We start from the raw sequence: 16,681 nt of genomic DNA, 5'->3' as shown, positions 1-16,681 counted from the left end.
CAAAAAAAAAAAAAAACCAGCCCCTGCTAAACTGCAACAAAAAAAATAGCCAGGTGTTCTGGTGAGCACCTATAGTCCCAGCTACTCAGGAGACTGAGGCAAGAGAATCGCCTAAGCCCAGGAGTTGGAGGTTGCTGTGAGTTGTGTGATGCCACGGCACCCTACTGAGGGCAATAGAGTGAGACTCTGTCCCTAGTTAAAAAAAAAAAAAAAATCCCTACTCCATCACTTTAACCTCAGTTTACAGATACCTTATCTGTAAAACACAGAATTGTGCATAGGATCAAACAATACATGTAAGGTTCTTTAGTCAGTATCTAGCACATAACCTACCATCAATGAGCAGTGTCATGACAACTACTATTTCTGCTGTTTACAAAGAATTCAGTCCTGTGTTATAGGAAATCCTGTAAACGAAGTATAATCCGATGAATCAGACATGTTAAAAGAATAAGAGCAGGGAACAACCAGCTTTATCTATAAAAACTAGGGCAGTCAAAGAAAATAAAGATTTTCTTTGGTATTTGTTCATGTAGTATTAGAATATAATATTTAAGTATGACATTAACCTTTGCTGGAGACAATATTTGGCATTTTCATAAAAGGACTGCCATGTTGAAGATCCATTGTCTCACCCTTCAGTTTGCCTTCATCAGCATCCACAAGGGCAAGTTCATCACTCAAACCCTAAAAAATATTAGTCAAAGGGGAGGGAGGTGAGGGGAGAACCTCTTAATTAACTGAAGAATGAAAGAAAATTCTTATATTGGTAATCTACGTCTAGCTTGTGAATTACTGAACGGAGAGAAGGCATATCTCCTCATGATCTCATCCTGATAGAGAAGTCCCAATCAGAAAAGACACAAGTTACGAAGTTTCAGCTCATCATTAGGAAAACAAAAACAAACTGTTTACTAAATAGAATAGTCTCTGAAAGTAGTGAACATCCCCATCTTCAATTTCAGCTGAGGTTATACAGTAATAAATTCCCATCAAAGGAATTTCTCACCAGACTGTGATCTCCTTGATTCATCTCCACCCATATGGTCCTTAGCATTCATATGAACTCGATAAAAGCTTTTTTAATAAATGGACTTAGTCCATTTTCTGTTATTTATAACAGAATACCTGAAACTGGGTGATTTATAAGGAAAAGGAATTTATTTCTTACAGTTATAGAGCCTGGGAAGTCCAAGGTCAAGGGGCCACATCTGGCAAGGTCCTTGCTGGTGGGGCCTCTGCAGAGTCCCAAGTTCAAGTCTCTCTTCCTCTTCTTATAAAGCCACCACTCTCAATCCCAAGATAACCCATTAATCCATAAACCCATCAACACTGAAGATTAAGTTTCAACATGAGTTTCAGAGGGAATACACATTCAAATTATAGCAAATTATAGTTAAAATACAAGGCTCCTTCTAACCCTACAATGTTTAGTTTTATATTCAGACAATAACACCTGTGGAATACAGGTGCAGTGGCTCATGCCTATAATCCTAGCACTCTGGGAGTCTGGGTAGATTGCCTGAGCTCACAGGTTCAGAGCAAGACTCTGTCTCTAAAATAGCCAGGGATTGTGGCCAGCGCCTGTAGTCCCAGCTTCTTGGGAGGCTGAGGCAACAGAACCATCTTAAGCCCAAGAGTTTGAGGTTGCTGTGAGCTATGATACATGACACTTTACCAAAGGCAACAAAGTGAGACTTTGTCTCAGAAGAAAAAAAAAACAGCAGAAACCAATTAGTACTATATATGTTTAGGATGCAAATTTATATGTAAGAAAGGAGATAAAATATATTTGTATTTGCAAAAGAAATGCTAGAGGCTACTTAAGAAAGTCGTTTAAATGGCTGCCTACAGTGGATATCATGCAAAGGTTAAATGGAAATTGGATGACAGTGTGACTTCCCCATTCTGCATTCCTTTTTATTACCTTTTTAACCACTGTGGGAAAAGTTATATTAACTACACATACTTTTATCTTTATTATATACTAAACATTTCCCAGGAGGAAAAATGCCTTTGTGGTAGTACTTAGAAATAAACAATCAAGTATTTAGAATTTAAGCATATAACCAACTTACATTGTTCAAATTTATTTGATTCTAATTATTGGAAAGCCAAAGCTGAACACTTTAAATTTTAAACTAGACTATAAGTGATTATAGATGGCTAAGCTATACCTCAAGGAAAAAGACTGTTGCTTAACGAAATACCAGTGCTTTCTGGATACTCTCATTCATAGAGGCTAGTGTAGTATACAACAGGATTACACAGTACTGATATAATTATCTCTACGTGATAGTTTTGGGTTTTTTTGAGACAGAGTCTCACTATGTTGCCCTTGATAGAGTGCCATGGCATCACAGCTCACAGCAACCTCAAACTCTTGGGCTTAAGTGATTCTCTTGCTTCAGCCTCCCAAGTAGCTGGGACTACAGGCACCCATCATAATGCCCGGCTTTTTGGTTGTAGTTGTTGATTCAAACCCACCAGCTCCAGTGTATGTGGCTGGCACCCTAGCTACTGAGCTACAGGTGCTGAGCCTAGACGATAGTTTTTAAAGTGTATCATAACCCCAGTAGCACTAAACATACCTGGCCCCAGATCTTGGTTTCTAGTGTCATTCTCCAATAAAAGAATCAAGGTTCCTTGTAGGGGAAAGGCTGACTCTAGGACTGGTACAGAAAATATAAAAGATGAAGAATCTGAAACTTTTACAGTTTCAGAAAGTCAGGAAGTACTCAAAACGAAATAAAAATCTCACACTGATGGAGTATGCCAAAGGGACAGCAGCCAGCTGAAAAGAGCTCCCAATGGCCAAAGCTGGAACAATTTAAGAAACTAGTTAAGTATTAGATTATAACCTAAAGTATTAAATAAGACCCATGAATCCATATGGATATTAACAAATGGCTGAATTAAGGCAGCACCTGTGGCTCACTGGGTAGGATGCCAGCCCTGTGTGCCCAGGGTGGTGGGTTTGAACCCAGACCCAGCCAAACTGCAACAACAACAACAACAACAAAAAATAGCCAGGTGTTGTAGCAGGTGCCTGTAGTCCCAGGCACTCTACCAAGGGTTAATAAGTGAAATTCTGTCTCAAAAAAAAAAAAAAAAAGACTGAATTAATAGGAAAGAAGAGACAGATCTCCCATTGAGAAGAATTAAAGTAATTTAATATTCTAGAGGATACTCATGGAAGGGAACATAATCCTTTAAAAGTCTGAGTCACACATAGGGACTTCCTTCCAAAGAGTACAGTATGGAAAGAGGGAAAAGAATAACTTTCCACCTCAGCCAGGTGACTCAGGTCAACATCCATGTCGGTATATCATATTGACAGTACGTACCTGAGATATGAAAATGACACTTTACCTCTATGTCAGTGGTTCTCAACCTTCCTAATGCTGCGGCCCTTTAATATCGTTCCTATGGGTCACGACCCACAGGCTGAGAACTGCTGCTCTATGTCTTCCTCCCTAAAACCCAAAACTCCAGTCTGACTGTGAGAAAAACAACTAATTACAACAGAGATGCATTCTATAAAATACTTGACTGGCACTCCATAAAATGTTCAAAGTCGGCGGGCACCTGTAGTCCCAGCTACTCAGGAGGCTGTGGCAAGAGAATTGCTTAAGCCAAAGAGTTGGAGGTTGCTGTGAGCTGTGATGCCATGGCACTCTACCCAGGGCGACATTGTGAGACTCTGCCCTCCCCCCTCCCGCCAAAAAAAAATGGTCAAAAACAGAAACCAGAAGTCTCACAGGTCTCAGGTGACTAAATAATGAGGTATCATCCTGGATGTGATCATGGAACAAAGGACATCAAGTAAAAATTAAGGAAACCTAAGTATGGACTTTAATGATAATTCAGGTTATCCCAAAGATCCTCTATAAAGTCACCATGCATAGGGAAAATAGGAAATTGCAGCTAAACGTACCTTAATTTACAAAACATTCATTACAAAATTTTATAAAATATTCACAAAATATTCTCTGTATGTGGGCCACCTCTTTAATTGTGACAAATATGCCATACTAAGGTATGTCATACCAAGGTATAATGTTAATGACTACATGTGGTGTATAAACTCTCTACTGCTCAATTCTTCTGTAAATCAGGAACTAGCCTAAAAACTAAAGTCTAGGCTCGGCGCCTGTGGCTCAAGTGGCTAAGGCGCCAGCCACATACACCTAAGGTGGCAAGTTCGAATCCCCAGCCCGGGCCCGCCAAACAACAATAATGGCTGCAACCAAAAAATAGCCGGCCGTTGTGGCGGGCGCCTGTGAGGCTGAGGCAGGAGACTCGCTTGAGCCCAGGAGTTGGAGATTGCTGTGAGCAGTGAAGCCATGGCACTCTACCCAGGGAGACAGCTTGAGGCTCTTTCTCAAAAAAAAAAAAAAAAAAAAAAACTAAAGTCTATAAAAATGTATTCTAACTCAATCTCTCTGGATCTACTTTCCTTTTTTTTTTTTTTTGAGACGGAGCCTCAAGCTATCCCCCTGGGTAGAATGCCATGGCATCACAGCTCACAGCAACCTCCAACTCCTGGGCTCAAGTGAGTCTCCTGCCTCAGCCTCCCAAGTAGCTGGGACTACAGGTGCCCGCCACAACACCTGGCCATTTTTTTGGTTGCAGCCATCGTTGTTTGGCGGGCCTGGGCTGGGGATTCGAACCCGCCACCTTAGGTGTATATGGCTGGCGCCTTAGCCGCTTGAGCCACAGGCGCCGAGCCGATCTACTTTCCTTATTTACAAAAATGAAGGATAAACTACCCAATATTTGTATTCATAATCCAGTGCTTTTTCCATTTTAATGTGCATTTGGATTTTAGCGATTCTTTCATTCAACTATTACACTAGACATTGTTCTACATTCAGGATACAACACTAAATTAAACAAAGTTGGATCTCACAACATACTACTGAAAGTTTATGTATTATGGTATGATCCAATAATTTTGAAAGGCATAATCGTTTCTCTACTAGGTTTGTACCATAAACTCCTGCCAATAAATTACTACACAAATACTACTGAGAATTCCCTCATCAGAAAGAGGTTTCTGGCTCAGTGCCTATAGCTCAAGCAGCTAGTGCACCAGCCACATACACCAGAGCTGGTGGGTTCGAATCCATCTCAGGCCACCAATGGGAACTATAAACAAAAAATAGTCAGGCGTTGTGGCGGGCACCTGTAGTCCCAGCTACTTGGGAAGGCTGAGGCAAGAGGATCGCTTAAGCCCACGAGTTTGAGGTTGCTGTGAGCTGTGACACCTTGGCATTCTACCCAGGGTAATAGCTTGAGACTCTGTCTCAAAAAAAAAGGAGTTTCTAAGATCTCATTACCTCTGTCAATGAAAGAAGTTGCATTGTCTAGGGCCAGGAGGAGAGAGTAAAGTGAGCAGAGGGACTATATACCTCTAGGAGCTTGCAGCTATTATCACTTTTTTAATGGATAGAGCTCAATCCCTCCCAGAAAGACTGTTCAAAGCAGAGATAGTGAATAAACTTTTACTTCAAGCTTCTGTATATAGAGTATCCATATGCTTACCAATTCATGCAACTTAAGATAGCTGTGCCTTTTTCTTCTCTATAAAATAGATGTGCTATTTACTTTTCAGGGTTGTGGTACTGGATAATGTAAATAAAGTAGATAGACATTATAATCGATGTTTAAAACAAATTTGGGCAGTGTAGTGGCTCAAGCCTTTAACTTACGAAGTGGGGCAGAACTCTCGAGTTCAGGAGTTAAAAACCATCCTGGGCAACATAGCCAGACCTTGTCTTTATAGGAAAATTCTCCAGGCATGGTGACATGCACTTGTAAGGCATCCTACTTGGGAAGCTGAAGGAGGAAACTCACTGGAGCCCAGGAGTTCAAGGCTGCAGTGAGCAGCATTCACACTACTGCATTCCACCCTGGCAGTGACTAGAGCAAGACCTTATCTCTAAAAAATGAACAACAACAACAAAAATCCAACAACCAAAAAACCAATATATTGGTTTTCATGTATGTGTATTAGCAACATGGACACTACTGATAAAGACATTACAATTCACACAGCAAAATGAGCCATAAGGAGTTTGTATAATTGGCAAGAACAGCAGTTGACAGCTACTGCTACTCTTAATGTCCTCAGGACACTATGTCATCTAGAAGTGAAACCCATTAATGTTCCATTAATAAAGGCAAAGTATAGCTCAAAGTTTGTTATGATTTACTGAACATTTAAGGGCTCAGATCAGGGTAATATTCACCGAAAAGAATCTTTATAGTCTCTGTCTCCAGCCATTAAACTAGAATCTATCAGCTACATCAATACTAAGAACTAAGTGAACATGAATAAGGAAGGAAGGGAAATAAAGACAGAAACTAGGAAATGGGGTGAGATACTTAAAGGAAAAAAGAGTATCGTATTTGGTGTTAGTAAAATGCCTACCACTGACATGTTGTGCACTTTTTTTTCCTGCCACCTACTTATTTTGTTTGTATTGAGACAGAATCTTGCTCTGTTGCCTTGGGTTGAGTCCTATGGTGTCACAGCTCACAGCAACCTCAAACTCCTAGATTCAGGCAATCCTCTTGCCTCAGCCTCCCAAGTAGCTGGGACTACAGGCTCGTGGTCACAATGCCTGGCTAATTTTCTACCGTTAGTAGAGGTGGCTCTAGCCCTTGCTCAGGTCGTCTGGAACTCCTGAGCTCAGGCGACCCACCCACCTCAACATTCCAGAATACTATTACAGGCATGAGCCACCGCACCCAGCCTCTAAATATCTCAAGCTGAGTTTCCGAATCAAGCCAAGGGGTAACTCATATTGTAATTACATAAGTGAAAATACAATGTCAACATAATTTCACAGAACTTCTAACACCCATGGTATCACCACACAACTCAGAAAAAGGACCTCCCTCTAGGTGGAACAATTAGAAAAAGATACCTGTGAGTCCGGACCATCCCAGGACATACGACCAATTGAACTGGACAAAACCTGAGTAAACATACGCAGTGGCCTTGCCTCCACCCGAGGAAAACCTGCTTAACCCCATGGCACACAGCTTACTTTTTTTTTTTTTTTTTTGTAGAGATAGACTCTCACTTTATTGCCCTGGGTAGAGTGCAGTAGCGTCACAGCTCACAGCAACCTCCAACTCCTGGGCTTAAGCGATTCTCCCGCCTCAGCCTCCCAAGTAGCTGGAACTACAGGCGCCCGCCACAACGCCCGGCTACTTTTTTGTTGGCCAGGCTGGGTTGAACCCACCACGCTCGGTATATGCGGCCGGCCCCCTGCCCACTGAGCTACAGGCGCCGCCCGTCACATAGCTTACTTTTAATAAGATGTTGAGAGCACAGGCCATACCAACAGACCCAGTTCCTATAATGGAGACCTTGTTGTGATGAATGGCTTCCTCCGAAGTGAAATTCTTAATAAGTTCATGCTTAACAGTCGCCATCTTGGAAACCTAATGAGTGAAGAAAAACTGCACAGCCATTTCCAGATTTGGGATTGGTCTATAGTGAGAGAATACTGGTACATATGGAGAACTCCTGGGCCCCAGTGTCGCGGGAGGTGCTGCAGACAGCACAAGGACCTGCAAACCTAACTCAATAAAGCAGCTGGGTAGGTAGTTTCTGGCTGCTGGCATCCATGAAGCAAATCAAGAAAGGCAGGCAGGCAGGTGGGTAAGGTTAAGAGAGAGTGAAGGAAAGAAAAGGGGCTGCTCGCCAAATTTCTCTGCCTCCTCTCTCCTTCCCTCCCCTCCAGCTGTCCACCTTGTCGCTCTCTCTCCCCTGTCTCTGCTCCAGGACCCACACCCCCTTTGCAGGCCCAGGCTCCAGGTACATCCGGCCACACTTACAGGCGGGGAGGACCAGCCGCCCCGGGGCAAGTTGCAAGCCGCCTGGCCAACGCGAAGAGCCATCCTCGGGCACAGGGAACGCGCGCTCTGGGCTCCCATCCTCTGGCTGGTCAGTAGGACTCTGGCAAGCCAGCTCATTGCTGCTCACTCTAGAGGTGAGAAAGACAACGGAGGGACACAGCCTTAAGCTCCTCTGGGGCTCTGTAACTGTCACCACAGCTGTGCAAAATCACGCCCAGCTCCTGCAGGGCCTCATAGGGGCCTAGCAAGGGCGCGGCCACGTGCCCGCGCCCACGTGCCCTCAGCCTCGTGCCCTCAGCCTGCGTGCCAAGTTTCCTGTGGTGGGCGGGCTCCAGAAGGTTCCTCACCAAGCACTGGAGAGCCAGGTAGTTTTATTTCTAACTAAACCTAGCCTAGATGTATCCAAAAAGAGCTTTTTCACCCTCATTTGGAAATTTATCACCGGTGCTGTAGGAGAAAAAGGGACCCCAGGTGTTTTTACCACATCGAATGTGAGCTGAAGTAGGAACAATAAAAATTTTTAATTCTCCATGCGAAGGGAATTTTGAAATAAGAAATAAAACTCTAAGAATTTGACAGAGCGCAATAATTCATAACCATGTCTACAAGTGGAAGACAACAGTAGTTAAATGCAGAATGCAAAATTAAGTCTGTAATAAACCAAGATTTCGGGCGGCGCCTGTGGCTCAGTGAGTGGGGCGCCAGCCCCATATACAGAGGGTGGTGGGTTCAAACCTGGCCCCGGCCAAACTGCAACAAAAAAATAACCGGGCCTTGTGGTCGGTGCCTGTGGTCCCGGCTACTCCGGAGGCTGAGGCAGGAGAATCGCCTAAGCCCAAGAGTTGGAGGTTGCTGTGAGCTGTGACTCCACGGCACTCTGCCAGGGGTGACGAGGAAAAAATAAACCAAGATTTCCCCCACCACGTTTTACCTGTGTTTGCTAACTCGTTCGTAATCATATCTGGCAAATTCTTTTGTAGAATGTAGAGCAGTGTTTCTCAGCCTTTTTTTCATTATCAGCCCCTCCAGAGTCTTTTTAGACATTTACCCCCAATCGTTCCCCCTATTGTGAAATTAAATATTAAGGAATAAGGTTTGTCAGGTAAGATTGCTCTTCAGAATGTCAACCCTTAATAGCTAAGATTTGTTTTCACACACACGCCCAAGAACCAGTTCTCACACCCTTGGCGACAATTCTGACCTGTTGAGAATAGGAGAGGTAGACCAGTTTTACTTACTACTTCCCAGAAAAAAAATAGATAGATAGATAGATATAGATTGATAGATTTACGTTTCCCACTGAAACAAATCTTACTGTTGCAAGGATAAAGCAACTTATAACATTATCCGTGTTAGTGTAATATTTATAACCAAATCATTTCTATTTAGGAGTTTAGTTTTTACAAAGTGCTTCCTTTAAGAAACGGCGTTAGGTAGCAGAACACTCAAGGGGTTTGCAGTGAAGTAGACGTAATTCCAAAATCCTGAGAAAATGGAAATAAAAAAAGAAGTAAAAGAAGCAATAAAATAAATATGCAATGATGAATGGGAAGAGATGTAAAAACTGCTCTTGGGCTCATAGTTGTTACTGTATTTGGACTCTGCCATGTGGAAAATGAAATGAATGATGTAGCTCATATTTAGAGTTTGTCATGAACTTGAGCAGTATAAATAATGAATACTGATTTTTTTTAACTTATGCAAAGTGAAACATCAAAGGAAATTCCAGGAAAAAAAAGTTATTCGGACTTCAACCAGTTTAAAAAGTAAATCTATTACATAACAAATAGTCCGGATGTCATCGAAAGCAGATGCCAGTGAAAGGTTTTAACCACTGAACTCAATAAAAGGAAACATCATCTGTGACCATTTCCTTCAGTGACAAAGGAGGCCAGCCAGCTCCTTAGGATTCAAGCCCTTGGTGTCTGAAGTGAAACCCACAAGCAGAAACCAATTCAAATGCAGAATAGAGAAACTCTTGAGAAATTCCAAAGAAAATGCTTAAAAGTACCATATAGTTACTTGCATATCACAAAGGACACTGAAGTACATTAAATGAAAGAGACAATTGAAGGGTTCAATTTTTTTGTACATCTCATTTGATTTGGAATAAGTTGATTTTAATTTAGGGTAGTATGCACAGTGTTTCTGTTTTTGTTTTTAAGAGTCAGTAGCTTGGCTCGGTGCCTGTGGCTCAAGCAGCGAAGGCGCCAGCCACATACACCCAAGAGGGCGGGTTCGAATCCCCAGCCTGGGCCCGCCAAACAACAATGATGGCTACAACCAAAAAATGGCCAGGCGTAGTGGCGGGCACCTGTAGTCCCAGCTACTTGGGAGGCTGAGGCAGGAGACTCGCTCGAGCCCAGGAGTTGGAGGTTGCTGTGAGCAAGATGCCATGGCACTCTACCCAGGGGGAAGGCTTGAGGCTCCGTCTCCAAAAAAAAAAAAAAGAGTCAGTAGCTTTCTCAAATTTCTGATATAAAAACATACATATACATCTATTTATATACCTACGTAGACACAGCAATTCACACCCACACCTAGCTTTCCAACCTTCCTGCTTTATTTACTGTCCTGTATCGTAGGTAGTGTCATCATTAATTCATACTGAAATGAGCCTGGCTACTTATCAAGCATTCATCAATGCTAAGAAAAAATTATTTTCACTTTCCCAGTGGCTTTGTATTTCATACAGTTTGCTTTAATATCAAATCAAAATGGTTCTTTTCCTTTTCCATGAACTATTTTCTTAGTCATTTGCTAATGGTGTTATTTTTTCATCCAGAAATGCAACTATTCTTTGGTGTGTAATTCAGAGTAAATAAATTATCACCAGACATACGTTTTGGGAACCCAAGTGCTGAAGTTAGCAAATACCACAATCTGCATTTGACTTCTGTGCCTTTCCTGTTATTTACCAAGTGTCTCCTTCTGTGCCATAATAATTTAGAGTTCAAAGTGAATGATCCTTCTAAATGTTAGAAAGCCCCAAATCACCTTTATTTCATTTGCTAATTTTCCCTCATATAACCATAATCTGAAACCACTCCCCTTACCCTCTAATTTCAAGCAAAAATCTTCTTGTAATGTGAATTTTAAACATTTTTTTCTTTTTAAATTTATTGTTGGGGATTCATTGAGGGCATAAGAAACCAGGTTTCACTGATTGCATTTGTTAGGTAAAGTCCCTCTTACAATCGTGTCTTGCCTCCAAAAGGTGTGTTATGAAGAGGTATAAGAGTAAATTTAATACATAATATGAATTGATTATATAAAATATTTTTGTATGGATTATTACTATTGGGACTACAGTATCACGTGCAATTCATGCAGAAAAAAATCTTGAAGATGACCAAAACTAATAAGAATATGTAAACAATCAACACAAATTTATTTAGAAAGGGTTTTACCCATATCTTTAATTCAACAGTGGCATTTAAATATAAAATAATAGATACATGTACATAATTTAAGTCAACACATATGTAACAAACCAGAAACCCTTGAAAGAATAAAATTACAAATCTAATTGAATATTTCTTGTAAGGATGTCTTACAAATAATTTTAAATATTTATTTGGGCATGTTGTGAAAATGATAGCTGATTCTTTCCAGTAGTAGGACATTGTGCTACTTGATTGTGGTGATGGCCTTATACTGAAAGGGGACCATTTCAATTTTTTTTTCCATATTTTTATTTATGTGACCTTGAAATCATGAATAGGAAAAGATCTAACAGACGAGCTAGCCCGTAATCTTATTTTCATGATTAAGAAGAGAAGTCCAAAAAGTTTTCCCATTCCCAAAGTTATTATACTAACTTTTCTTTTCTTTTTTTTTTTTTTTTTGCCACTTTTGGTGGGGGCCAAGTTTGAACTGGCCACCTCTGGGATATGGGGCCAGTGCCCTACTCCTTTGAGCCACAGGCACCACCCTACTATACTGACTTTGATTGCAGTAGGTTTGGAAATAAAACCCCAAGATTCTTGTGAGAGAAGGTTTGTAAATTTCTAAAACTCTTTCAAAAGCATAGACCACAGATAATTTAGGGTATTGTTATTAAGTGTCATTGTTAAAAACCACGAGTACTTCAAAACAATATCGAATTTCCTTTCAGGAATTTAAATGTCTTACTTACCTGAAACTGAAATATGTAAACTTCTTATGTTTCTCGTCTTAGTTAGATTAGAAAATAATCAAGACATTTAAAGGAAATGAGCTAGCTAAGCTTGCTGCCTATTTATGTACATGGATTGCATCTGTTTTTTCTTTATCTTCGCAGTTAATAATAGCAATATGTAGCAGCAAGCCAAAAGAAGAACACAGCACTGTATCTTTCTATCTGTGTTTATTCATTTAAAAAGTGTAGGTAGTTACTAATGTTGCAGTGCTTTTGTGAGAATTAATTGTGATGATGCATGTAAAGAATTTAAGAGTGTCTAGTACATAATAAACCTTCAATTCACTGGTATTCACCAGTATTTCATTACTGTTATTAAGTGATTGGCTTTACTAAATTATCATCTTCTCTAATACTACCTGATATCAATTCATTTCATATCTTTTCTTGTTCACATCCAAAAATTTTTAGCAACCACATGCCTCTTGTTAAACTACAGTAACCTCATTATTTTATTTTTTTTTATTTTTTTTTTTTTTGAGACGGAGCCTCAAGCTATCCCCCTGGGTAGAGTGCCATGGCATCACGCTCACAGCAACCTCCAACTCCTGGGCTCAAGCGAGTCTCCTGCCTCAGCCTCCCAAGTAGCTGGGACCACAGGTGCCCGCCACAACGCCCGGCTATTTTTTGGTTGCAGCCATCATTGTTGTTTGGCGGGCCCGGGCTGGGGATTCGAACCCACCACCTTAGGTGTATGTGGCTGGCGCCTTAGCCGCTTGAGCCACAGGCACCGAGCCAACCTCATTATTTTAAAGGAAAAGAGACTAGTATAATATCTCTTAAGCAACCACAACAAGCCAAATACTGCCAATGATGTTTCATGTATCACTCAATTTATTTTCACAATAATCCTACAAGGTAGATTTGAACACTCCCCATTGTCTAAGCACAGACACCCAGTTCAAAGAGATTAACTTGACCAAAACACCGAACAACATGAGAGTGTTATGCCCAAAATTCTCCCAATAGGCCCCAGCAGACAAATCCGAGACACACTCCGATGTAAAAAGCAAGAGGTGAGATTTATTCAAGCCCAGGCCTGGTCTCTCTTGGCATGCAAGCTGAGGAAGAGCCCCAAACTTGGGGTGGAGCAAGTTTTTATGGGGTACAGAAAGCAAGAAGGGTAGGATCCGTTACGAGTACACTCTTGATTGGTGGTTGGTGATTTCATTAGTAAAGGAGGATTTGCGTTGGCGGTTGATGATTTCACTAGTAAAGGAGAATTTGGATTGGTACAGGTGAGGGGTGGGCGGTCTCTTAACCGGGGCTAGAGGTGGTGCAGCCTGATTAGGTGGCTGGAGGGAAATACCTGTATTTCAAGGTAATAGAAACTTATTGTTTATTATGGCAGCTGTTTGCCTAAGGTGACTCAATTAATGGCTCAGTGGCTGTGCAACCTGGGGTGGGGGAGTCACCAGGGAGTGGCCCTGCAGGCTAGGAGTTAGGAATAGAACTTATGCAGTAAACAGTATGTGCAAGGTATGCAGTAAACAGTATGTGCGACCAGGGGTGGAAGAAGGTAATAGCAGGGGGGTTGGGGTGGAATAGATCTTATGCAGTAAACAACAAAATGGCGTTGGTCTGGCCCTTTCAAGAGATGCTGAATTCAAACCTAACTGGAGCAGCTTTGGAAGCCCACCAAATTTCCAGTCTATCAGGAAGCTTCAACATCTCAAAAAATGTCTTTTAAAATTCTATCTTATTCTTCTGGCATAAAAACCAATTTTGTTTGAATTGCATACAATTCCATCCCTCTGTGTCACCCAAACCCATGAACAATGACTGGAATCAATTCCTAAACATTGATCCCATTTCCTTCGGACTGTGCATGAGTAGGCAGTAATTAGGACTAAGGACTTTGAAGCTCCTATTTGCTATAACCTCATATGCTTTTGTACTTCTTTTCTCCCAGTTAAATGCCAAATGCAAACGTTATACTACCACATACAGACACAGACACAGACACACACACACACACACACACGCACAGACACACCAGGAGCCATCTGCCTCATTCCTTTTTTGAATGGCTAGAGCTTTCTTTCTATGATAATCATTCTTCTCTATGAATAATAGCCTGATGAAGCCCTTTCTAGGAATGACTAAAGAAAGCAGTACAGCTTTCAAGATGCTTCCTCAGGACTTTCATAGGCCCTGTCAAACAATTCATTAATTCCATATACTGGAAATCAATTTCTGAGGAAGTGAGAGGATAAGTTCCTTCCTTTAGCTGTATGTCCACGTAAAATGCTAAACGTTTTGCACACATTACCATAACTAACAATTGTAATAACCATATGCATTGGATGTTATTCCTTAACCCTATTTTCCAACTGGGTAAACTCAGAGAAGCAGAGCAAATGACCCAAAGCAAAAGAGTTTGTGAATACAGTATTATTTCCCCCAACCTGTAGGGATGTTTTCAGGCTCTGCCTTATAAACACTTATTGGGTAAGCAAACTCCTAAACTAGTCAGACCTGGTCATCACCTTAGAGAATCTCCACCAAAAATGTCCAGAGTATTTCCTCCTTCCATGTTCCTCAAGCTTTTCCAACAAGAAAATAGGGGATCAGGTATTCAAAAGTGTATATATTGAAAATTAGAACTTGTAATATCGTCTCTCCATGATTATTAGATCAAGACAGTCTTACTAGCCAACATCTCTCTAAGCAAGAACAGACACTTTGCTTCATGAAAATAACTCTTACTGTTTCCCTTCTCATTTATTCAATGTGCTGTCTTCTGAAACCACAGTGCTGATGTAAAACAAAAGGAAAAACAATTTCTGTGACGTTTACACTGTAAAATTTACTATGCGGGCTGTCAGAAACTGCCCAATAGATGAATAAAAACCTTTTGAAAGTTTAGTTATGATGCACGATGTTTGGGAAATTTGGAGCTTGTTCTATTAGCACTCAGATGGCTGTAATAAAGACAGCTGCTAGAGAAAGTTGGCAGGTGTACAAATGAAGTTAGAATGTACATGTTTACCACTTAGGGACTGCATATACCTACTGTTCTTCTTTGCCAAAAGATAACGATTCCACATTTTATAGGCAATTGTCTTTCCTTTTTGTCCCAGAGGCTCACCAAAATTCAATAAGTTTATTTTAGTGAAAACCACCTTGCTGCACTCAGCATCTTGCCAAAATTCCTTAAAATAAAATGAGCAGGAGCCATTACAGCAGAGTGACCAAAGCCAAGATGAGCATGAGCCCACTTCTTTCCAGATGAGCTCATTACTATTAATTTCTCCTGCCCTTAGAGAATATTTGAAAAAGCAAGTTAATCAGGAGAGTAAAATAAATGTTAACAACAAAGTTAGTAAAAATAACTCTTCCCTTCAAAATTGCGTCCTCAGTGAGGCAATCCCATAGGACACTAACTCTCAGTGGTACAGGCTCTGAATAGATATTTCAGATGATTAGCTATGCATGATTCTGGGAGCGCATATGGATGTTTTGACATTGGTATTAAACAAAAGCTAAATGTTTGTAGAACTACCTCAGGAACTACATATAATTCAACAGATTCCATCACCAAGAAACCTATGACTTCCCCTCCTTGGAAATCTGTGGAAGTTCTGTAATGGGGAAAAAATATAATAATAGAAGACAAAAAGAAAATAAAAAATAAATGGTAACATTTAAAGGTTCTCCCTCTATGGGCCAAATTCTCTGCATTTCCCTAAGATACCCTAAAAGACTTCAGCATGCACAGTGGACCATGTGGCTGCAAAGCAAGCAAGGCTTTAAGTCAGTGGTTCTTAACCTGTGGGTTGTGGCTCACAGGAACTGTATTAAAGGGTTGCAGTGTTAGGAAGGTTGAGAACCACTGCTTTAAGTGCAAAGAGTAGGTGAATGAAGCATTTCAACTTCAATTGAGGCAACAGAATAAGACCTCCCCTCATTAAAACAACAACAAAAATAAGTATTTCATTTATTGGGCACCTTCTCAAACTTCCCTTTTGAATTGTAGCTCTTGTATTAACTGAACTTGGATTTCCATTCAGCTCAGTACTCCCAGTTTTTAATTTACTAAATGGGGATAGTGATAGTTCTTACATTCTGTGGAATGGAATAAGATACTGTGTGTGAAGAGTTTACATATACTCTGGCACAGTGAAAGCCCTGAAATGTTGACTATTGCATACAAATGTTGTATGAATTTGGACAGCATCCTTCATCTTCTCTTTACGTTCCCTCCCAAAGAGAGAGTGCAGTGAGAGAAGCATGGCCTTGCCTCTTTGGGAAGACTCGCAGGTCCAGGTTGGGTTTGCATAGAAAGCACACTTGTTCCTGGAGGCGATTTGCCTTGTTCTCTGTAAGCTAAATTTTTCTGTTTCCTCAATATATGAGTGTGGTAAATTTCCAGGTCTAAGATCAGGAAAAGGAATGAGGTGAACTGTTCTGCTTGACTTAGTTTGAGCCTTAAGATAAAGAAGGAATCCTCTTGGCTCACACAGGTCCAGCCTATTTCAGTAAGATAAAACACCAAATAGGCATTTGGAATTATTTACACCCTTCTCTATTGTAATTTTTTGGTAAGCCTTCAACAGTAGGAAGCCATAAGAAATTAAGATTTGGGCTCAGCGCCTGTGGCTCAAGTGGCTAAGGCGCCAGCCA

The 16,681-nt window shown here is 40.9% G+C and overlaps 1 protein-coding gene across 1 annotated transcript in view; it reads right to left on the bottom strand.

Annotated features, from left to right (window-relative positions):
• LDHAL6A (lactate dehydrogenase A like 6A) overlaps window positions 1-7,992 on the bottom strand; it is a 17,382-nt gene extending 9,390 nt beyond the window's left edge. Inside the window, exons 1-3 of the mRNA XM_023518896.1 lie at window positions 7,855-7,992; window positions 7,324-7,458; window positions 570-687 (exon numbers count right to left, since the gene is read on the bottom strand). Coding sequence (XP_023374664.1) covers window positions 570-687; window positions 7,324-7,458; window positions 7,855-7,992 — 391 coding nt within the window. The remainder of the gene's footprint in view (window positions 1-569; window positions 688-7,323; window positions 7,459-7,854) is intronic.
• Between the last annotated feature and the right edge of the window lie 8,689 nt (window positions 7,993-16,681).

The sequence above is a fragment of the Otolemur garnettii genome, unplaced genomic scaffold (genome assembly GCF_000181295.1).
Source record: "Otolemur garnettii isolate 467f Iridium unplaced genomic scaffold, OtoGar3 scaffold00001, whole genome shotgun sequence".
NCBI lineage: Eukaryota > Metazoa > Chordata > Mammalia > Primates > Galagidae > Otolemur > Otolemur garnettii.
Note: the sequence above shows the minus strand (reverse complement) of the source record. Positions and strands in the feature narration are given on the sequence as shown.